This window comes from Lygodium microphyllum, chromosome 15 (assembly GCF_053477565.2).
Source record: "Lygodium microphyllum isolate KBCC chromosome 15, Lygodium_microphyllum_v1.1.10, whole genome shotgun sequence".
NCBI lineage: Eukaryota > Viridiplantae > Streptophyta > Polypodiopsida > Schizaeales > Lygodiaceae > Lygodium > Lygodium microphyllum.
The window spans coordinates 31,976,213-32,000,215 of NC_141149.1; the positions used below are offsets into that span (position 1 = coordinate 31,976,213).

Below are 24,003 nucleotides of genomic sequence, written 5' to 3' on the forward strand. Positions count from 1 at the left end.
GTAGAAACTCGGAGAACTTGTGGGAGATAAACTCACCACCGCTATTACTCCTCATGCAACCGACACGAGGACCAGTTTATGAACCAGCAGCACCCAAGCAGAAAAGTATGTGAAAGCATTGGATTTATGCTTGAGGAAGTACACCCACAAGTATCTAGAAAGATCATCCACTATTAAAAAGAAGTACAATGCGTCATTCAAGGCAGCAGTGGATGTCGGCCCACAAAGATCAACATGAATCAATCTAAGAGGCGCCTCAGCTCTATGAGAGGATTGCTGAGGAAATGGGGTACGGTGCTGCTTTTCGAGCTGACAAGCTTTATAGACATCTCGAGCAAGCTTTAGGCGTGGAAGGCCCTCAACTAGCTCATGGCGTAACAACTCATAAAGTGAGTCATAACCAATATGTCCTAAGCGAAAATGCTAAAGACGCTCATTGTTCGTAGGCTCTCGAGAGATGGCTAAGGCCTGGAAGCTATGCAATACAGAGCCCTCGGTTGTCGGCTCGGTCAGAAAGTGTATCATGTGGTATAGGCCATTAGGCTGTCTCTCACCACGAGCAATCACTAAACCAGGCAGAGAGTCAAGCATCTTGACTATGGTCGCTGTAAAGAAAACCGTTCGCCCCAACCGGCAAAGCTGCTGAATAGATAACAAGTTCACCCCAAGCTGAGGGACATGATATACATTGTCCAATGTAGCCAGATCCGGATCCTTATCAATGGCAAAATTGACGCAACCTTGTGTCTGAATCTTGACTGAGGAGTTGTTTCCTATGCAGACCTGCTCAGCTGCAGGGGCTCGGGTATGAAAGATGTTCTCTATAGGAGTCATGTGATGTGTAGCTCCACTGTCCACAATCCAAACAGGAGTTGAACTGCTTGGCTGTGTCGAGTGGGCCTCTGCAGTAACCTCGTCGGGAGGCAACTCACAAATATGGACGAGACTCGCATATGATGTCTCTATGGAGACGATGTGGGCCTCTGCAGACCAGTCAAACAAGCCCTCTGGAGTTGAGAACGTTGTCGACTGAAATGGCTGTGCGGTGGAGTGAGAGTCTGACCTTTAAACTGCCCCTTGCCATCACCCTGCCTCCCCTGTAGGGGGTTGCCCGACTAAGGGGTGGGGGTCTGAGACTTAGGTTTTGGTGCTGTGACTCTTGCCTTTGATCGACACTTGTTGTCAAAATGGCCAGCCTTTTGACAATGTTGACAATACCTATTCTTTTTAGGTACATTCTACCACCTAGGTTTGAGAGATTGGGATATTCCTTGTGATTCTCTGGATTGATTTTGCTTTTGATTTTGATTTTGATTTTGAGTTTGAGTGGAGGTTTGGTTTTGTTTTCCCTTCCGTTGTTGCCCTTTCTAAGAATGAGCAACAAGAGCCCCCTCTGAAGAGAAATTCATATGAAACTGATTGAACAACCGTGCATAATGCAACAGTTGACACTCAAATTCATAGAATGTAGGCATGGTAGGTTTTGAAATTATGCCTTCCACAAAATTGAAGTATTTCCTAGGGAGTTTGTTTAGGAACAATGTGACTTGATCGTCAGAGGACTTAAGAGTCCCCGTAGTGGAGAATTCAGCGAGGAGACGCGCCGAAACTCAGCCTACTTGACTTTCAAGTCATCCCGGTCAGTGATTTTGAAAAGTTGAAGCTCATGTTCAAGATTAATACGATGGGTTCTATCTCGAGCCGCATAGCGGTCAATTAAGTTTGCCCATCGCTCTGACGCTAAGTCAAAATGCTGAAGCTGAGAATGAAACTCAGGCATTAAGCCCTGCATCAGCTCGACAATAGTGGAGGCATTCCTAGCCTTCCATGAGCGGACAACCTCATATGGAACAAGTGCGGGATCGGGTTGGGGTTCCAACCCCTGCACAAGATCTCATAGGTTCTGGGAGTCAAGGACATGTCTCATCAAGTTCGACCAAGTAGTAAAGTTTGACCCGTTAAAATGAGTCTTGTCATTAAATGCATGCTTGCTAGAAGACGAGCTAGAACCATGAGGTGTCGAGTAGGTAGGGTAAGATGGATGTGGGGGATAAGATTGTGAAGGGTAAGATGGTGGAGGTGGATGTGTGATAAGAAGGAGGAGGGGGAAAAGATGGATAGGCAGAAGTAGGTTGTGAGTGTCCAATGAGTGCCGATTGAGGCGGAGGCATTGGAACATAAATGTTTCCATAAGGTGCCGGTGTATGTGAAGGCACGGGGACATGGAAGCCCTGTCCAAAGTGAGGCTGGGGCACAACAGTATGACCAGAAGGTCCACTAGGGAAAGCCACGAAGGCAAATTGTGGAGTCAATTGATCCACACTCGGGAGAGACTGGGGGGGATACCCAGGCTGCAATGATCCTGAAAGTGTGTGTGAAGTAGGTGGAACACCACCCGGCAGAGGTAAGGATGAGGTCCTAAAGGATTTGCATATGTTTCCAGAAACCCCCGGTGTGATGTGAGGTGTGACATAAGGTGTTTGAAATGGAAAAGTGAATGGTGTGAATGGAAGTGGAGAAGCAGCGGGGATGAATGTGGTGGGATGGGTGGTTTTTGAAAATGAGGTGTATGAGGTGCAGATGCATTTTGTTCATTTTTATCATTTAATGATTGAAAATGAAAATGTAAAGATGATGATGCACCATGCAATGAAGAAAAAGGAATACCAAATTCATTCTGATTTTGTGAAGTAGATTGAAAAGAAGGAAGGTTAGAAGAAGAGGTACTTGGCTTTTTCTTATAATCCCCACGACATGTGTTAACATACAAGAATTGGTCCTCAAGAGGACCTTTTCCGTAGTCAACAAACTGTACTCTTTTTTCCACGTGATCTTTACCAGAATATTGCAAAGTAGAAGAAGTAAAAGAAGAAGGCACAAAAGATGAATCTAACGTACCTTGCATCGGAGTGGATGGAAGTGGATGAAATAAATGAGCATACTTGGAGTCTTGTTTTTCAACAGGGGGGACCCATCCCTGATGGAGGTCTCGACGGCTCTGCAACATCATCAGACTTACGCGCAAAATCTGAAGAGAAAAATTCATGCATACCTTCATTTAGGAGATTTTCTTGAAGGGCAATCCTTCGATCGAGCTCCTCAATCTTCTTTCGTCTATAAGCTATAATCAGTTTATATTCTTCAGAGGTCAGCTTGCCTAGCTGTTCTTCCACGTAATCAGAAGTGTCATCCACCATGTCGGAACTTTGTGGAGCAAGTTGATCAGCCCACTCTCGCTCGATTCTCGGTATAGTTGATTCTGGAGACTGAATCGGTATTGTTGTGTTCGAAGTCATTTGAACCTACTGTTTTTCTCGGTTCTTGTGTAGAGCTTTCAGAACAAAGGCCTAGGTTTCTCATAGAGTACCAAGCTCTAATACCATGTTAAGAAATACCTTGACATAGAAACATAAACAGAAACTATACTACAAAGCACAGACTGATAAAAGAACACAGTTAGGGTTAGGGTAACTTAGAGACAATGAACACAGTGAATAAATGAAGTGATATAACTATTGAATAATACGATGCTCATGTAGCAAACACACTATGCAGTGAATGAATACTGAACCTCGAACTCCTGTATCTCAAGGATCAGGGCAGGAGTAATGAGCTGGAGAGTGTGTTGTACTCTGAACGGATCGCGAATTGCAGCAAGGCAGCCTTTGGATGTCGAACACTAGCAAATGCAGTAGTGAGAAGCTGGATCTGATGCAGACAACAGTGAGGAGAGAGAAAGGCTAAAAACGCAGGCAACAGGTGAGAGAAAGACTAAAAACGTAGGTAGGACAGCCTGTAGGAGAGAGAAAGACTGAAAACGTAGGCAGCAGGTGAGAGAAAGACTAAAAACGCAGGCAGGACAGTCTGTAGGAGAGAGAGAGACTGAAAACGTAGGCAGCAGGACTGTGATGACGTGGCAGGCTGGACGGCAGTAGGTCTGCACAGGAACAGCAGTCGCCTGGCTGAAATCAGCTCCAAACTGCGTGAAGAGGGCTGGAAATCAAGCGCCAACTGATGGAGACAGCAATGGACAGCTTTGGGTGAGATGTCCTCCGCGAACGGGGTGTGGGTAGCAAGCTGAAACACTTGAAATCTGCAAAAATGAGATTAAGGGAAGAGTGGAGGTCTGGCTGCCAATTTATAGAAAATTAGGGTTCTAGATCCTCTTCCACTTAACTCTCTCGATCTGCTCCCCATTTTAGGGTTTTGGCTAAACTAAGCCTAAAATAAGCATGTTTTGGGGCTGCTTAAGTGAGTAAGTGCATTTCTTAGCACAACAGCCCACCTGCTCGCACTCGAACATTGAAAACGCAGCCTTGTGTCTCACGCTGAAAACTCCTCTTCAGATAGGTCCACCCTAGGTCAGTCCTTCAATGCTCTAATACCATGTCAAAGTAAAGCAATGCGGAAGCGAATGACCGTGACAAAGAGTGAACAGAGAGAGAAGAGAGAGAGAGAGAAAGAGAAAGAGACAGGGAAACACAGAAAATCCGCAGTGGAGAATGTTGTATAAGGATGTAGAATTATACACGGGTGTAGAGAAAATATCTACGTATGTCTCCACCTCGAGGATCTTGATCTTGCATTTCTGACCTCTGATTTACTATTAGTTCGGCTTTGACATGCTCTCGTATCTCTTTCTCCAATTCTTGTCTCATAATTTGTAGTTCAGAGCGAATCATGAGATGAATTTCTTCGTATTTCTTTTCATTCATGGTGCGTGAGGTCTTCCCATGCCTATCAGATGCTGGGGAGACTGTCCAATCACGGACCCTACGGCCATACGTCTTGTACCGTGTGTTCTTAGAAGGGGTGTTGACCATTACTTCCATGGATGGTTGTGTTAGTTCTTGATCAGATTCGTCTCCCAAGTATTCATTTTCCACGGTTTGATTCCTGCAAATTTCCAGGGTTTCCCTAACCCCTCACTAAATTTTTGCAAGCCCAGTAATCTTTTACGAGCCCAAATGCCTTCACACTGTTTACAGTCACTACAGAAATACAAATTGCAGCCCCAGTCAGTGCATTACTGCATACTCCGGGACATGATAAAAATCGAAGTCAATGCATCATTGCCTAGTCCACAAGCCAGTGCATCAAATACATTCACCCAGGTTTGCATTCATGTTTCTGAGTACATTTGTGTCATATCAATCTGATTACATCTGCAATCTCAGTACATCGGTATCTGGGTCTGTGTCAGTACATTGCTGTGTCAGTGCATTACTGCATACAGTACGCCTGCGTCAATGCATTCAGTACATCTCTGCATCACTACAGTGCTAACGACAGGTCTGCCTTACGCCAGGTACATTCCTGCTCACGCCAGGTCTGCCTCACGTCAGAGAGGTGTCTGCCTCACGAGAGAGAGAGAGAGAGAGAGAGAGAGAGAGAGAGAGAGAGAGAGTGTGTGTGTGTGTGTGTGTGTGAGTGAGTGTGTCTCCGCGCACGCTTTGTCGGGGGGGGGGGGGGGGGTTTGTGAGAAGTGTGTAATAAAATGTGTAGTGTCATTATTTGATTGATATGGCATCATCTTCTATAGAAAACAAATTTTGATTTCACTTGCATTTGCAGATTGTGCTACTATTTGTCACAGTTGGTGTGACAATTACACTTGAGTGGTGGTGGCTATGGTGGCTTATTCTCATCATTGTGACTACCTGTGCGACTCCACTTGTGGCTGGGCTGGTACTAACTGTTTTCCCGCTCTTTTTAATGCACATGACCTTTGCATGCAGCCTGTGCAAGTGGACATGTAACCCATAAATGCATGAACATATTGCAGATGCTTAGATATGTTATGCAACTAGCATTACATGAGTATAATTTTCTTTGATACAGAAGGTTTACTGTAAATTCGTCTATAACAAGCTAGGTTATTACTGATTTTGCAGAAGTGGAACAGCTTGAATGTTAAAATGGTCAATGACAAGCAACCTTCACAAACTGATGAAGAAATGGAACACACTTCTTTGAACAGAGGTGTAATGAGCAGCTCTGCAGTAATCACAGCAACATCTTTCTAGTCCAATGTCAGGTAATTAGAAAAACTTCTGCACTCCTGGTATCAATCTCAAAGTGACTTGTTTAATTGTTAGGTGTTACAGTTTGTATGCAAGACTTGCTTTTGAGGGCTTTATACTATGCGAACCATTATCAGGCACACTTGATTTTTCATATCTAATCAGCACTCTGGCACTACATCCATGTTCATTTCTTGGATTATTAACTTGTCTAACAAGCTATATTTGTACCCACATTATAGAAGCATAACCGCTTGAATGTTACACTGTTTATTGTATTGATAAGCAGCCTTTGAAAACTAATGAGGAGATGGAACATGCATCTTCGAGCAGCATTGAAGGAATTTCACGACGATATCAGGTGAACAGGGAACGTTTGCATTGCTGGCATCAAAGTCAGTAAGAGTACTATATCAGGGTTTACTCAAATTCCATTGTGATTGTTATTTTGGGGGCTTGAAGGAAAAGGGAGGAATTTGATTGTAAAGTATGAAGTTTGGCTCCAAAAGTTTCGAAAGAAATGGACATTGAAGAATGTGACAAATAAGAGAGAGGATCTTTTGCACATGATTACTAAATAGATATTGCAACTAGTGAAATAAGCATTTGTTTGGTGCTGCTACTAAGTACATAGGTACACATGGCTTCTTGCAAACTAGTGAAATAGGTGTTTGTTAGTGATAAGCATCTATTTTTGGCGATATGGGTCCTGGAGTATGGAACCAACGAGATGTTTGTGTTTTGCTTGGCAAGAGCCTGCATGTAGAATCCTTTCTTGCTTTTCTCATTGCAACCAGTAACATAAGCATGTGTTAAAGTCTTCTTGCAAGCTAATGAAACAGGCTATAAGCATTTGGCTATACTATGGACCCCCAGAATATGGAACCAAAAAGACTTCTGTTTTTTGCGTGTATTGGGAATGTCCTTTAAAAGCCCATTGTACGTAAGTTCACTCCTGCTTCAATTATCGCAAAGACTAGAATGGTTTAACATGCCACATAAATCTTCTTGCAAACTAGTGAAACAGACATTTGTTATTGATATAAGGATCTATTTGGTTATGCTATGGATCCTTGTAATATAGAACCAGTGAGATTTTTGTTTGTTGCTTGAATCAGCAATAGCCTTTAAAAAGCCATTGTATGTAAAGTTTGTCTTGCTTTTGAGGAAAGCCATGTTTTGATGTCTTCCATGTAAGAGCATAGTTCTTAAATCCTTACACATGTTAAAGTGTTGACATAGTAAATGCATTTAATGATTAAAATGGGAAAGTGTTGCATAAATCTAACTTTCATGTACCAATAACTAAGCCTATGAAACCTTGTGGATTAGAACATTGGGGATATTAATGATAGAATGTTATGATGTTATGGACTCGGGGATGCTTGACTCTTCTTTTGCAGAGATTCCGGACACTTCTTGCACAACTCACTCTTTGATTGGGCATTGGGTGAGATGTTATGATTCCTCACCTTGTCTTTTTTTTTCTTTTCTTTGTTTTCACTCCCTATAGGCAAGCACCGTATAGAGAGCAGATTGAAATCACTTCTTATTCATTGATCTCTTATAGAGAATGACCACACATACTGCATCTACACAGAGAGGGATGGCAGTCTAGAGAGATGAGATCACAACACATCAATTACATGTGTAGCAATACTAGACATAGCGGCTACACTAGAGAGAAATGAGGAAGATCCACCAATGAGACGAAATACTTAACAAAGCTGGTTTCAGATGCTAGTTTTATACTATCTCATCAAGGATTTATTACATAGTCAACCCCATCGATCCCAACCAATGGAGCTAAATATTAGTGCATTATATTTGTTTCATACATGGGCATTGCATTGTACATTTCTTTAGCTTCTTTGCATAGTATATTGCTAATTATCATTTAGCACATCACACTTTGATATCAAATGATGATTATCATTGTATATGGTTGTGTCTCATAGGCCATTTTCATCCTCACTGGATGTTAATATCTCATTATTAGCTTTTAGATTTAGATGTCTTTTATTGTATTGTTTATCTCCAAACAATTATATCATTCTATAGATGGTTGTAACATATGGTCTCATAGGCCCTTTTGGTCTCTTATAAATATTAATAAATAATTTTATTTTTCTCTCTTTTTTTGTGAAGGGTAGTTGTAGAAATCAGCAAAACGCAAAATTCAAAAGTACAACATGACTACAAGTACAAAGGGTCTATATGACCAAAAGTAAACTAAAGAAACTACAATGTGCCAAGAAAGTAAATCTTGTCAAGGATGAATATATGCTAGCTCAATGATGTCGAGCTATCAATGGTGAAGGCCTCTCAAACTTGCAATATGACTCTATATTCCAAAAGTGGAATAAAAAATGAAATGTATTTCACATAGTCTATAAGTGCCAATAGCCCCAGAAGCACGAAAAGTGGAAGAAAATGATATGTGGCTACATAGGATTTGAGAATTCGGGTTGTGCAAAGACCTAACCCTTTGGAAGCCTCAACAACTCTACCACTTGAGACCAAACATAAAATGGCCACAAGTGAAACAATGTCCCGCAAAAGCTCCCTATGTCAAACAAAATTGTAAAGAATGCATATCCAAATAGTTAACATTGCAACTAAGTAGGATGATTCTAAGAAGGATCCTAAAGCATGCCCATTCTATTCCTATATTGACAACATAGGTACTTGAAGGAACCAACACCTTGCCAATCTCAACTATGGCATTAGTCAAAAGAGTCAAATACACAATTGAACAACCCTCAACTTAGGCATTCTTGCCTAAGCAGCTCTTTAAAGTCAACCATTGGTCTCCATGAAGCAACATGCACCAAGTTTTGAGCATAAAACAACAATAACTCCCCTAAGAGTACATTATAGTGATGTGGGAATTTGAGCATAACCTCATAAAACCCCATGGGACCTACAAAATCTCAACACGATCCTCTTGCAAAATAGCCAGCAACCGTGACCTATAGAAGGCATCATTGGAATTCTAGCAGTAAAAATAGGATAACTCCTTTCTTGTGAAATGAGGAAAATGAATGTAGCCTCTCTTGATATCCACACTAGTATCTAAAACATCATTCCATCAAAATTGAGAGATTATTATGATTATGTTGTACATACTCCCAAAGGAATGTTTTTGCAAAATCCAAAAGATGCTCCCAATCCAGTTCATGGGAATCTAGCTAATATGTTGCTTGTGCTTAAGACAATGTCTAAGATTCCCCAAGAAGTAATGCATTCGTCTTATACATGAGTGCATCCTCAACATGCTTTGTTTGCTTGAACATTGGCTCAATATGTTCATTTAGTGAGACTCTACATACAATAACAAGTGTAACACCTCCACACTCATAGCCCACACAAAGAGCTCTCCCCAAGTTAATACCCTTGGAACAGTTTGGTATGATGATGATTGTCACAACACTAGGGCTCATTTACAAACAAGAAGAGAGATGACATTGGGATCCACTATCCATAGACAGGCACAACTATTCTTTAGACACCTCATATGATGAAAGAAGAGAGCATTGTTAGCTCATTGGAGAGAGACTTATACACGTTGTGCTTGAGCCAAGACTAGAGAGGCTTGGAGGCTTTTCAAAGAGCATGTCCAATCATACCAACTATTTCTCCTAACACATAGTGGCATTACAATCTCTACACCGTGGCAAGTTAGCCTCAACTCTCCCCCCTTACCCATTAGGACCTTGCCTAAAGACATCTACTTTCTTTATAGCAAATAGGGTCCAAGAGGCTATTGACAAACTACTCAATAGAGGTAAGGCACAAGATCATGATAGTTTAGTAGCTAACCACTTGATACATGCTAAGGATTTGGTGGCAAGAGTTCTAGCATACAAGTTAATAAGACCATGTGCAAAGGATTTTCACAGAGCTACAACACTAACACTATTGTGCCTATCCTTAAGTCACATGATTCTACCTTACCCAATAATGATCATGATTATCATGGTTAGTTACACATTGGCCTAGTTATATGCCTCCATTATTGAGCATGAGTTGAGCAATTGGGCAAAGAGATGGGGTCTTAGGGCATAGGAACAAGGTAGTTTTAGGAGAGGCTTTTTCCATACTAGATTACATCCTTATACTCAAGGCAATTATTGAGAAGGGCAAGCTCATGGTCAATGCATCTATTTTTGCTTTTTGAACTTCCACTAAGCTTTTGATACAATACCAAAATATGGATTATTACATGAGCTACATGATATGGGAGTGCCTAGGGAGCCTATTTGGGAAATTTTGGCATTATGTATGAGAGAGAGTGAGTTTGTCCCACATGAGATTATTAAAGTTGAGTTGGGGCTACATTGATTGTAGTAAAGGACCTCACTAGATCAATCTCATTCATACATATCCTATGGGATTTTTCCAAACATAGATATGCACAGTTGGCCCTTCAATTGTGTCCTCTTGATAGGTTGCCGAAGAGGGTGATACCTCATGTTGGTATGCACAAATGTTAGTATGGTTTGAGTTACATGGCTTTAGTATGGATAGACTACCCTCCTTTTAATATTCCCTTGATTCATCCTCTCTTGCTCGTAGTCGTTAAGCGATTGGCAAGATCATCAAAGTGGAGCTTTGTTTGGATACCAAGAGGACATAGTTGGCACTAATATATGAGTTGAAAACAAGACGGCTTTCCATTGAAAGCATCTTTTCCACATCACAAATGATTTGGGGGGGGAGAGAGAGAGAGAGAGAGAGAGAGAGAGAGAGCTAACTTCCTCTTTCTGTGGCACTTCCAAAACATTAAATTTCCAATGGCAATTACTTTTTTTGACTCACTAGTGAAAAATCTTCTCATACCATTTTCTTATGTGCCCTTTGGCTCAAAAAATTTAGACCATTTTTTGTTGTGCCCCTTTAATTGTGTCTTTGTTAGACCCTAATATTCCACTTCAACACAGCCATATATGAATATCTTATTTCCTTTTCTGCATTTCTAAGGCTATTCGCATAATTTGGATTACTTGAAATACTTTTGTTTTTAATTCCACATCTAGTATTCAAAGACACTTTCCTAATTCTAATTCTCAACTAGGAACACGCTCAAGTGGTGCTAGTTTAGGGACTCCATGACTACTAGTCTAAATAGGTATCTCCTTTGAATAATGTGAGGTATTTAGGGAGGACTGTGCTGAAGGCCCTACAACTGCAGTGATAGTGCTCCTCGCTCTCCACCTCCTATTGGCATAGTTTATTGATCTACTAATCTCAGGGGATGCATATTGCTCTCATTGTCTCAACCTCTAGTTGATGAGAGGAGACCCTCGGTTGGCCAATGACTGACTACATCTTATGTGGCATGTATATGTCTAGACGTCTAGGCCTCTCAATGAAACCATTTTATATAGCCTTCATAAAATGATCCTTGTAGTATAATACCTTCAAGGAAAGGGGCTACTAGGGTGAGATCCACAGATGCTATATTTGTAGTTTGTTAGAAATCCTGTTACATGACTAGGTTGCTCTCAATATGAGAGAGGTTTATGGAGGGGGAGTCAATGCTATATTGAAAGGTTGGAGGAGCCTTTGTTCAAGCTATGTATACCATGAGATCTTGTGTCTTGCCTTAGGTAACTACCTAGAGGCCTTAAAGGCTCTCCTAGGTAGTCGATCTAGGTACATGTTGCGTACTCTATGAATAAAGTTGATGGTTTGACAAAGGTCCTTCAACATCATAGGGGGTGCAACAAAATCTTCTCTAATGATACAACAATAAGATGATGGGTAGATATATGAAGCAAATATAATTATTAGTAACAACTACAATCTAGTCAGGATTAGTGGATAAAGTATGTCATGCATCCATGATGAGACATGTTTGGGGCAACATTTAGACTAGCTCTTTCAAGTATTAATCATGTTGCTGGTGGATCTTCCATATCTCTCTAGTGTAGTCTTTGTGTTTGGTAGCCCTACACCTATCAGCATCTAATCTTGATCTCCTCAACTCTTTGGATTGCCACCTCTCTATGTGTAGGTGCAATGTGTATGGTTACAATCTAAAAAAATTTGGTGAGCAACGAATATTGCCCCCCTCTTTGCAAGGTGCCTACTTGTAGTAATGATGTGTAGAGCCTCTGAATTGCAACTAGAAAGTGGATAGTGTTGGCCTAGGGATTTCTTATTATATCTATAAGCATATATTAATCTAATTAAATATATAAACATATATATTATTAACGAGAGAGAGAGAGAGAGAGAGAGAGAGAGAGAGAGAGAGAGAGAGAGAGAGAGAGAGAGAGAGGCTTCACATCTTGCATGCGGAAATCCTCGAGGACTTTATGAATGTACTCCCTTTGTGAGAGGTAGACTAGTCCCTAATGCCTGCTGCGCTTAATGCGCATACCGAGAATGTGAGAGGCTTGTCCCAAATTCTTCATCTTAAAGCTCTTCTTTAGCTGAGATTGAAGAGCATCGATCTCATCATGAGATTTCCCTGCTATCATCATATCATTCGCATAAAGTACCAAAATAAGCAATGAGCCATCGCGGGCTTTCTTTGTGTAAAGACACAGATCCATAGCACTCTTGCTGTATCTCTGTGATTGCATAAAGGCATTAAACTTATGATACCACTCCCTAGTTGCTTGCTTCAAGCCATACATACTTTTCTTTAACTTGCACACTAGGTGCTCCCTATCAGGTTTTGCAAAGCCCTTAGGCTGCTCCATGTAAATCTCATCATGCAAATCCCCATGCAAGAATGCAGTCTTGACATCCATTTGGTATAAATCCAAGTCAAGATGTGCGATTAAGGCCAAAACCAAGCGTAGGGTGGTCATCTTGACCACATGAGAAAAGACTTCATCAAAGTCAACTCCATGCTCTTGTTTAAAATCCTTAGCAACAAGTCTTGCCTTATAGGCCGGCTTGGGGTTTCTAGGGGTACTTTTTAGCTTGTACATGCATTTGCACGGCAAAGCCTTCTTGCCCTTAGGCAATGCAACCAAATCCCAAGTCATATTCCTATGCAGGGAGTCCATCTCAAACTATATAGCCCTCTCCCAGGAGTGACTGTCACCCCTACGCATAGCATCATCATAGGTGAGAGGCTCTCCTGCATCTGTAACCAAGACATAATGCATAGAGGGCTCAAATCTATCAGGCGGACATTTATCGCTAGTAGACCGTTTCACTGTAGGCTCTACTACATGTCCAACATCCTGTCCAACACCCTAGCCATGTGTACCAACTGCTGTTGCAGGTTGTCCAAACCAACTGGCTGTGCAGGTTGTACTGGAGCATGTGGTTCCTCTTAGAATATAACCCTACGTATCTCTACCATATTCTTAGGATACTAATGCATCTTGTCTTCATGGAAGACTACATCATGGCTACGGATGACTTTTTGCGCTTGCAGATCCCAAAGGCGGTAACCCATCTTGCATGCATCTCCATAGCCAAGGAAATTTCATTTGACACTCTTAGGATCCAACTTACTACGCTTGTTTTTGGGCACATGGTAGAAGGCCTCACATCCAAAGACATGTAGTTGCGCATAAGACGAAGGTTTCCTAGTTTATACCTCCTCTACAACCTAGAAATCCAAACCACTGGAAGGTGATCTATTTATGATATACACAACTGTATCGACTGCCTCAACCCAAAAGCTCTGTGGGCCTGCATGGCTAAGCAACTGCATACACGCTCCTGGATAGTTCTATTTATCTGCTCAACCAAACCATTCTATCAAGCTGCCATGCAGACATAAGACTGCGTGTAAGCGCAGGTACATGCCTTACATCCTGTAACAAAAAAGTATGTCTAGTAGAGAAATGCAGCTGTACATCCCCAATACCAACAATAGCAAGTGACCTGTCATCACCCAAGCGAACTAAACCAAAGACATCGCAGTAGGAGTGGAACCACTCATAGCATGGTGTAACATGAAATGATACATCGGAATCCAAAAGCCAGCACTGCGCATACATAGAGTGAACCTAAGTCAACAGTGTAACATTACAAGAAGTAGTTGCAAGTATGTACTCCCCATCGAAGTCCTCAGTCTGCATGACATTTATCTCCTCGATTTTCACGCTAGATTTTGCAAGCACAATGTTGCGATCAGAGGACTTTTCCTGTAATTTGTCTTTTCCCTTCTCTTTGTGCTTCTCATTGTGCAACTCATGACAGTGTGGGCGTATATGACCCTTCTTGCCACAATGATGACATGCCACATTAGCATTTCTCCCACGAGACTTGCTGCGCGACTTAGACCTAGACTTCTGTGAGTCTCTGCCACAGCCATTCCCAATGTCATTCTTTCCAGTATCATCTTTGCCTCTAACAGTCAAAGCATGTGATACACGAGAGGCATCCACGTTCTTATGATTGATCTCTTCCTGTAGAAGAGCACTCTCTACATCAGGCAAGTTCAAAGTAGTAGCAGAAGCACATAAGGCAGTGCGGAATACATCCCATGACTCACTCAGAGTCCCAAGAAAAAAAGTGGAGTAATCCATCATTGAAAGTAATGCCATGCAAAGTCAATTTCTTGAGAATAGCATGGAATTGGCTCAAATGAGCAAACATTGTCACATTCTCCTTCATGTGCATGTCCATAAGTTGCTTCAGCCCCAATACATTTGACTTGTTGGACTTTTCTTGTCGTAGAGGTTCTTGATCTTATCCCAAAGCTGCCAAGCACTCTGTGCTTCCTCAACCACATTGTAATGCACCTATTCAGTGAGAGACAAGATGAGGGTGGACTTGCATAACTCATCAAGCTCCATCCATTCGTCATCAGTCATAGTTGAAAGCTACTCTCCACTTAACCTTAGTGGTATTATCTGCGATTTTTGCACCAATACTTGCCAAACTTGGCTCTTCCAATAGGCATAATTCGTACCATCAAGCTTAGTGATGTTGAAGATAGCACTCTCAGTGGAAGAAGATGCCATAATGCAAGCTAAAACAGTGCAGGCAGTTCAAAACTGCTTGCCGTAAACTACAATAAACAGCCAAAATACCACCAAAATCAACACAAAATGACCTCGAACTGATAGCTAATGATGTACCCATCAAGTACCATCAAAAGTACATAAAATCAGGATGATTCAACATGAAAAATACATCACAATCCATGCATAACTGCTTGTTGTAATAAATTATGTCCAGGTACAATGAGAGCAAACTGTAGGCAAAATGAATGCACCAATTCAACCACTGACTGTTAAAGCATAACCAACATCAAGCGGGCATAAATCAACATTTGACAGTCATACGGGCATTGAGCAACACGCAAGCATGTCAAATGAATCCATCAGTAAGCTGACGCACCCCCTATGTAATAGGGCAAAGTGTACACAACAGTGACAAGACTTGACACAAATAGGTGTATGCTCAGGGAGTGCAAAGCCCAAATCAGCCCAAATACATTTGTGAGGACCACGACATATCAACCATGCAATATTCAAGTGAAGATCCTAGTCTCAAATATTCGAATGCTCAAGTAGCATAAACCCATTTGCTCTATGTTTGTTAAGTGTATCAAGACGTCCCACTAGCACAAAAGCCATAAATTTCAAGCAAGAAAGCTCGAACAAAGCATGTAAGAGTGCACTAGTGACAAGTGTCCAAGATCAAGCATCAATGAGACATCCCAAGCTTGTGGACTGTATAGCATCATAGATATTAAGTACATCCAAAGTGTAACTTTGGCTAGTCAAGAAATAGCCAATGTAAGCTCCAGATGAAGCCAAAGCAAGGCTCAGTAGCATCCAACTCCAGAAAATGTAACTAGCATGTATAAGTGGCATAAGGCAAGCATGTCAAGACCGATCAGAGACATAAGCCAAGTACATGCCATAAGTGCATCAAAGATGGAGATCCAAACGCTATGCGAAGTGAGCTCAAGCTGAACCAATGATTCGAGAGCAAATATAAGCTCTATGTCAATCCTTGAGAGTCACTACATCAATGTATACATCCAAGACATAGCCCGAATCCAATAGGTATTAAATATCCATTGAGAAGTATGATCAGCCTTGTTGTAAACATCATGAAATCAGTATCTAAAACTGAGCTCAATAGTGCTCAATCCAAGCTCAAATCAATATCCAAGGCATAGGCAACATGTGGCATACTCCACATACATGGGTACACCATGAAGCTCCCAAACCATAGCTGTAGGCATTAGGCATAAACTTCCCTGTAAATGCTTGCTCTCCAGAATTGTATATAACCATAAATCCACTGAAAAAATGAGCTATCAAGTCTCAAAGTATCCCAAAAATTATCCAATGAATCAACATAAGGTCTAGGCACAATAATAGCATCCTCGTAGCATAATACAAGCTATAGGCATAACAAAACATGCTGACTTGGAAGTATAACAACAATATGCTCTATTCTCATAGTCAAGGGCTGAAGCTCAACATGTCAAAACAGAGCTCAAATCCAAAGGATGAATGCTAGGGTGGTTAGCAATCATTGCCAAGGTGCCAAAGACCATTGCCAAGCTGTAGAGAAGCGTGGGAGTGAGGAGATCTGACAGGGGGAGGCAGCAACCCAAACAAGCACAATCACACATGCTGTTGTTGGGTTTACTGCTACATGTGCTGAGGGTTATGAAGCATATGGGGGGCACAATGGTGCTCAAAGAAGCCCACACAAGTGGTAAACCAAGCCTATTCAAGGCTAGTGCAAGCGGAGAAGCGATGGAAGCATATGAACATACTTAAGTGGAAGAAGCCATGGCTGCCAGGAAGGAGACCCAATGAGTGTAGGGATTCGATAGGAAGTTGAAGATGCCACGAACCAAGCTCGAGTAGTCACGAATCCATGCTTTGATACCAATTGAAAGGTGAGAAGGATCAAAGCTTGCTTGAAAGAGCTATGGCAGGAGAGTAAGAGCAAGAAAGAGAGAGACACAAAATGGAAACTCCAACAATCACAATGTGTGATCGAGCCTTCCTTTATTCAAACTGTCCTAAAAGAATAAAGAATAAAGTGATGGCGACAGGCTCCCACCACCTATAGTGTGTAGTGGTGGGTACTATCAGTGTAGTAATACATGGGCGACTAGGCGGAGGTGCCTTTACCCCCAACATAAGAGCTACACAAAGTCAATATAGGCTCTTATTTTGAAACAAGGTAATATAATCAAAAGGGATTGCCTTACGAAATTATATGCTTATTTGGTTATCAAAATGTAATGTATGTTGCTGAGTAGTCTAAATATGGGCAATGTATGGTTCTCTTTTTTTTTTTTTTGGTGCATTTCCTTCTATATTTGTATATATATGGTCCAAAAAAGATGAATGACATGTTATTGGTTCTTGTATTAGTGGTTTTATGTTGTACTTTGAGAATCCTTCGAGTAATTTATAAGTTGCTTTTTGCTTGTTTTTTTATGTCTATATTGAGATCTCAATAGCAATGAATGGAGTATTGTTTATTTGGTACATGTGTAGGATTTTTCTTAAGCTGTCTATTGCAAGTTTATAGTTGGTTGTTGATGGTCGATATACATCTATGATTGCAACAGTCGTATGGTTATATTTGATTGTAGCATGTATTGCTTTCAAATTATTACTTATATTTTCATTTACATTTGTGATGTGTATTTTAGGGTGGTGGCGTATTGTTAGTCCATGGCCTTTTGTTTGATGTGTATTCTATGAACACATTAAGGTGAACTTACTGATTCTTTGTTGTTTCTGTTTCTGAGAGACAATATTTTATCTTGCATGGTCATGTGGTCAACAAAGAAGATCCTTATGTTGTTGGAAGCTACAAATTTTATATCTTTGTTGACTTCTTGGTCTAGTTTGATTTGGGATGGTTGGATTCCGAGTAATTCACTATATGTATACCCTCTATATCAGGTGCGTTTAAGGCTTATTGATGAATATCCTTATCTATGAATTTTTTCTTAATAAAACATAACCCTTTTCTATTCATTTTGTAAGTAACCCCTTTATATGGGGCCCTTATGTATGTAAAAAATGTGTAAAAATGGTATTTTAAAAATCCCTTATGTTAAACCCACATGATACATATAGATATTTATGTGATTGACATCCCTAGGGGTTGGATGGGATGTAGTAAGTAGAGATTGCTTGGATCTTTAATGTGTGTTAATGCAGTGTATACTAGACGATGAGTTTTTATATGTTCGAGGACTCAATGCAACTGTTTCCATTGTGAGTCCTTGTGCATGATATATTGTTCGTGCTGTAGCTAGTTGCAATGGGAATTGTGTTCGACTTACTGTGTTGTTATGGTTTAGTCCTATTTGAAACTCTTTTGTGATTTGAAAAATTGGAGTCAAATTAAGAGATATTTGATGATCTTAGCAAAATTTTCTCGTTTCTTAACTTCATTTCTATGCGAGTAGAGATGAATTCTACCCAGAATGGCGGGCAGGCCACGGGCTATGTAGGTGGCTCAAGCAGACTTGGAGGGTGACCAAGGCTAGGCCAGGCTACGTAGGAAAATTATTGTTTCATTTAGTATATTTGTTGATCCTTTAAAGTATCCATCAGCACCATTAACTAATACATCTGACACATCTATGTTGCTTCCACAAATGTCAATGAGTATGTTTTTCTTAAGTTCTAGAGTGTGATGTAGTCCGTTTGTTTTGGGTCTAGGGGAAACTTAAAATTTTTATTGCATGTGCTATGTTTCTTATCTATTACTAATAAAACTTATAGTATTCCTTCGATGTTCTTGGGAACGAACATATTGTGGTCATCCTTTTGTTTGTTAGTGTAGAAAAGATGGGTGATCTTTGAGGGTGATGGAGGAGTACTGACATATTTTTTATTTATAAGATTTAAATAATCAATAGATTGTGTTCCTATTCTTTCTTATTTAGTATATTAATAAATTGTTTCTTTTGTCACATTACTTTTGTAAGTTCATATGCTTTAATATGTTGGTGCCAAAAATTATATCCAACTATTGATGTTGGATCTTGAGATTTCTTAAAGATCCAATTGGACTTGCTTGATATAGATCACCACAAAAAATGATATTGAGTCCTCCAAATGGTAAATTATGGTTACGCTTATTTGTTTGAGTCTTGTATATACCATGATGAGCTTTTTTTGGCCTCTAAGTGATATCTCATCTGTAACTAGTAGTTGCACATTTTTGTAATATGTGGACAAAGAATTTAATTTTTTTTGTTGATAATGCATTTCATGGCTGTAATATAAGTGGTATGTGTAGAATAGATTGTAATGTTGTGCCATCAATATTATATGCAACTTTGCTAGTATATGCATTGATCAAGGCAAGTGGTAAATCTACTGAGCTATCATATTCTCTTTTGTAATGTTGAAGTCGACCTTGAATTATAGTCATGAGCATGAATGTTTTTCCAATTCCTGCACCACCTATTAGAAATATATATTTTTTCTCATTTGTTTGGTGTTATAAATCAATATATATAGATATTTACAATTAGGTCTGCATATGTATGTTTTTTGCAATTTGTATTCTTGATAGTTGTTTTTTCCTTTGAAAATCTTGATATTTAAATCATATTGTTCAAAGGGTTTGGTAAGGCTAATTTTGCTAATTATACTTCATTTTGAATTGTGGGATATGTTAGATGTAACTTCATTTGTTTTTGTAAATAATGATAACTTTCTTTAATAATACTAATGTTTTTCATGTATATGTATTTCCAAGTATTTTTTCCTTGGAGAGAGATATTTTCATCATGATGGAATAGTAAGTATAGTAAACATTGCTCTCTATAAAAAATTTGAGGGTCTTTTTCTTTATTGTAGTGAACATATCTTATGATATGTGGTTTTTTGAGTTTCTTTTGGTTCAATCTAGTCAACTTGTATATGCTTGCATACTTAGTTAGACACAATTGCGATAGGTTGTGAGGTCATAAGTTATATTTTTGTATTGTGTCTAGAAAGAATATATTTGTGTCATCTAGAGCAAGGCATTGCAATGTTTCTTTTCTTTTTAAAATCATGGTTCTTTTTTCTATTGGATTAGTGTTGATAAATACGAATTACCTTTAGAGCTTGGTAAGGGCATAGAAAGTGCTAAATATGTAGCTTGTTGTTGTGAGTTGAATTGTTGCATTTTAATGAGTGTATTTGCTATATATTTAAGGCAATCTAATGTGGGCACTTTGTTTTCTTTGCAGTATGCAAAGACTTTTTGTAAGGATTCTATTGTTGCTACATCAAGTTTTGTAATGTAGGAGGTGCAATAGCTACCTACACCATGAGGGTTCAAGATGAATTATGTATTTATAGTTGCATCCCATAATTTTGCAATGGATAGATTGCACTTATTGATGTAAATATTTACCATGTTTCTAAAAAAAGTATGGGCGTTGTAATTGTTGCTTATAAGGCATGAATGTAGGTTGACTCATTTAAAGACGTATGTTTTAACCATTCGTCAAATGTCATATTTTCTTCTTCTTCTTTCAATGAATTTAGTTTTATATTTATTTGCTTGGCTAGATTTTCTAATGTTGGATTTGGTTGGTCAAGTAATAGTTATGTAGTTCACATTGGTGGTTTAAGAAAGTAGAATCTACATTGTTTATTTCTCTTTTTGCAAGTTGCTTGAAGTTGATGTGTTTGTATTTCTATTAGATCTTCATGTAATGCATCTTTATAATATAATTTGATTCACAAAGTGAATTATTGCTTCATGATTTTCTACATGGCATGACAGTGCATTTTTTATCCAATTAGTCCATGGTCATGTTAGCTTCCTTCGCTTTGAAATTTTGTAATGAATAAGAAATTCTAAATCTTGCCATGGATATTAGGATCTTTTAACAATAGTTTTTCAATTTTCTTAAAACGATGTGCATAATAGCAAGATGTTGTAATAGGTTCATCTTTTATTATAAGATGAATGTGTTTCTAATGTGTCTTGTGTAATATCAGGGTTAAGTTCTTGCAAGCATTTCATTAGATGTTCCTAATGTTTTTGTGCAAATGAGAATGTGACAAAGAAAGTAGGTGGGCCTAGTTGATGTATCATTGCAAACACATTTTTAAAAAGTTTATGTTTATAATTTGGTGATGTTCTTAATGCTTCAAAGTATTTGTAGCCTATTTTAGAACCTAAAGTCATTCTATGTTGGTGCTATTGGCCATGTCTTGAGCACACAAAATTGATCCTTAAAGCTTTACGAAGATGCCCCAAACAGATTGAGGTGCTTTTTGCACTGTCACTTTTGTAGCCTTAAAAAATAAATTCCCAATGCAATGAGCAAATCTTCTATCAACATTTGTTAGCTCTCATTGACAACGCGATTGGTAGTTCTTAGAAGCATGAGGTTGATATAGTCGAGCATGACCTACAAATAGATGTGAAAATGGAAGCTCTTCACAATGTTCATCTCACAAAATAGGCTTAAAGGAGAAAAGCATTTAGAGGGAGAAATATTTATGATATTATCATTGTGGTCAACAATTTGTTGAGCTATGTATAGTCCATGCAATAAGCTATCATTTTGTTTTTCTTCATTTTCTTCACTCTCTAGAAAGTCATGCTTTGGTAGGTTTGGATTCTTTTGCAAGGAAATAATAGGTAAAATCCATCAGTTATTGATTATGATATTATGTTTGGTATATAATGGTGTTTTCAAAAGCATATGTAGTCCTTTCGTAGTTATTGGGGGTCTTACTTTTCCCCTTAAATAGTAATGCTTGTATTGTGTCTTTCTTTTTATTCCAACAAGAACAATGCCCTCTTCATGTATAAACTTTGGAAGTGATTATTGAACATGTTCAAGATCTTCCATTACATTTACTTCCTCAAAAACCATATTGTCCATCATATGATAGCTCTCTTATTTGTACAAAAGGTGTACACATTGAGATAAGACGTATCTCTACTTAATTAAGTTGCTTGATTATATGCTGTATTTTGTTAAGATTAAATATTGTCATATAAAGGTTTTTTCTCATGAAGTTACTTTGTACAAGAATGACATAATAGTGGATTTGTATCTTTGATATGGTTGTTAGAGCATTGTAGCATAGCAAGTTGTTTTTTATTATTAAGTTTGTTTAGATTGTTTTTAAAGAGTAAAGTACAACATGATACACATAGAGATGCAAGAATATATTCCATGGAATGGTAGAAGAATTTAATGAACAAGGCATAGTAATGTATGTGGTAAAGAACATTGGATATTGGAGAAACCACAACAATACTTTGTCTATTAATGATTGTTCAATACTGACATGAGTTCCTATAGTCATTCGACAAGAGGTCAAATACATACAAACAAAAGAAGTGTCTAATTTGGGATATGGAAAATAGGTAACTGTAAATACCTTTATAGCATTTCATTTAAAAAAAACATACTTTATGCTAAACAAATAAATATTACATTTTAGGTGTATGGATCCTTAATTATTATCAACATTAATGACAACTTAGTTGATCTTGTTGGTCGTTCTTGCCTTAGTACAAGATTAAATAACCAAGGCAATCATACTTTTTGCCTTTCTTGCCAAAAACCATGAGAAATGATTGAGTATCCTTATCTAAAAGGATATATCACCTAATAAGATTCATCATTGGTCAATACCACATTACTAGACAACATTACCAGACAATTATATTGATAACATCTTCAAGTTTTGCACCCCATTTATTACAATGTATAAACAAAGTGTATCCACCACAAGAGCTATTCTTGTAGCAACCAAAAAGATAGGAATATTCCATATCAATAATGTAGGACAAGTAGTGTATTACTCAACAGAAGATACCTTGTAATAACATATCACTGTTTGAATAACAAAATAAGAAGCAAATACATTTTCTTATAAGTTATTTATGTTCCAACACATGTACCAATAGAAAATCTGAACAAAATCGTGACAAAAATGTTTACTCTTCATGATGTTCACTAGATTAACAAAAAATATCAAATTCATGAATCTTTTATACAAGCATATTTAAACAATTAATTGCCAAGATTGTGGGAGAGAAGGAAGGAGTCTCACTTGTAGCTTTCTTGCTTGCACAATGGGGGAATACACACACAGGTGGAGGCTGAAAACAATTTTCCTCTTCTTAGTTGTGTAAGCCAAAAGAACTCTAGTACATAGAAATAGAAGAACCCTATATATGGGTCTCAAACCAAACTCAACTAACTAAGGTGGCATACTAATTGAGCCACAAACTAGAGTAGATAAGGATAGCTGTCATCTAGCTATTATTCACGGGCGGTGTACCAACCGCATCTGCAACTAACAAGTCGGTGACATAAATGCACAATGGTCACCCTGGCATATCACGAGTGGAGCTCGATATCTCAATACTCCCCCTCAAGCTCAATCCCAATTCCTGCACACCAAGCAGGTTTCTGAACTTGCGCAGGTTCTCTGCGCCCAATGCCTTCGTAAATATGTCAGCTACCTGATCCTCTGTGCCGATATAAACTAGATCAATAAGACCTAGTAAAACTCTCTCTCGCACATAGTGATAATGCACCTCAATGTGCTTTGTTCTAGCATGATAGACTGGGTTATTTTCCAGTGTATACTACTCATGTTGTCACAATAAATGACAACTAGCCCATCTATAGACTAATGCATATCATAAAGTAGCTTATGCAACCAAGCTACCTCACATGTAGCCATTGCTGCACCCCTGTACTCAGCCTATGTGCTCGACAAGGCAACTGTAGGCTGTTTCTTGCTGCTCCAAGTGACTGCAGCACTCCCAAAAGAGAACACATATCCACTGGTAGATCATCTATCAGAAATACTACCAGCCCAATCAGCATCAGTGTATCCATGCAACTGTATCTGAACCCCAGTCTCATAAAATAGTCCATACTGCAATGTGGACTTCATATACCTGAGTATGCGTCTAGCCGCATCCAAATGCGGTTTCCTTGGAGCCTGTATAAACTGACTTACCAATCCAACAGCATAGCTCAAATCTGGCCTGGTAATAGTCATATAAATCAAACTTC

The 24,003-nt window shown here is 39.1% G+C and overlaps 1 protein-coding gene across 3 annotated transcripts in view; it reads left to right on the forward strand.

Annotated features, from left to right (window-relative positions):
• Positions 1 to 6,896, forward strand: part of LOC148024395 (putative sulfur deprivation response regulator) — a 33,464-nt gene extending 26,568 nt beyond the window's left edge. For all 3 annotated transcript variants that reach the window (XM_087693696.1, XM_087693695.1, XM_087693693.1), the window contains 3 exons: positions 5,575 to 5,688; positions 5,895 to 6,037; positions 6,313 to 6,896. In XM_087693696.1, the coding sequence (XP_087549822.1) occupies positions 5,575 to 5,688; positions 5,895 to 6,026 (246 nt within the window). In that variant the 3' untranslated portion in view covers positions 6,027 to 6,037; positions 6,313 to 6,896. The remainder of the gene's footprint in view (positions 1 to 5,574; positions 5,689 to 5,894; positions 6,038 to 6,312) is intronic.
• The last annotated feature ends 17,107 nt before the right edge of the window (positions 6,897 to 24,003 follow it).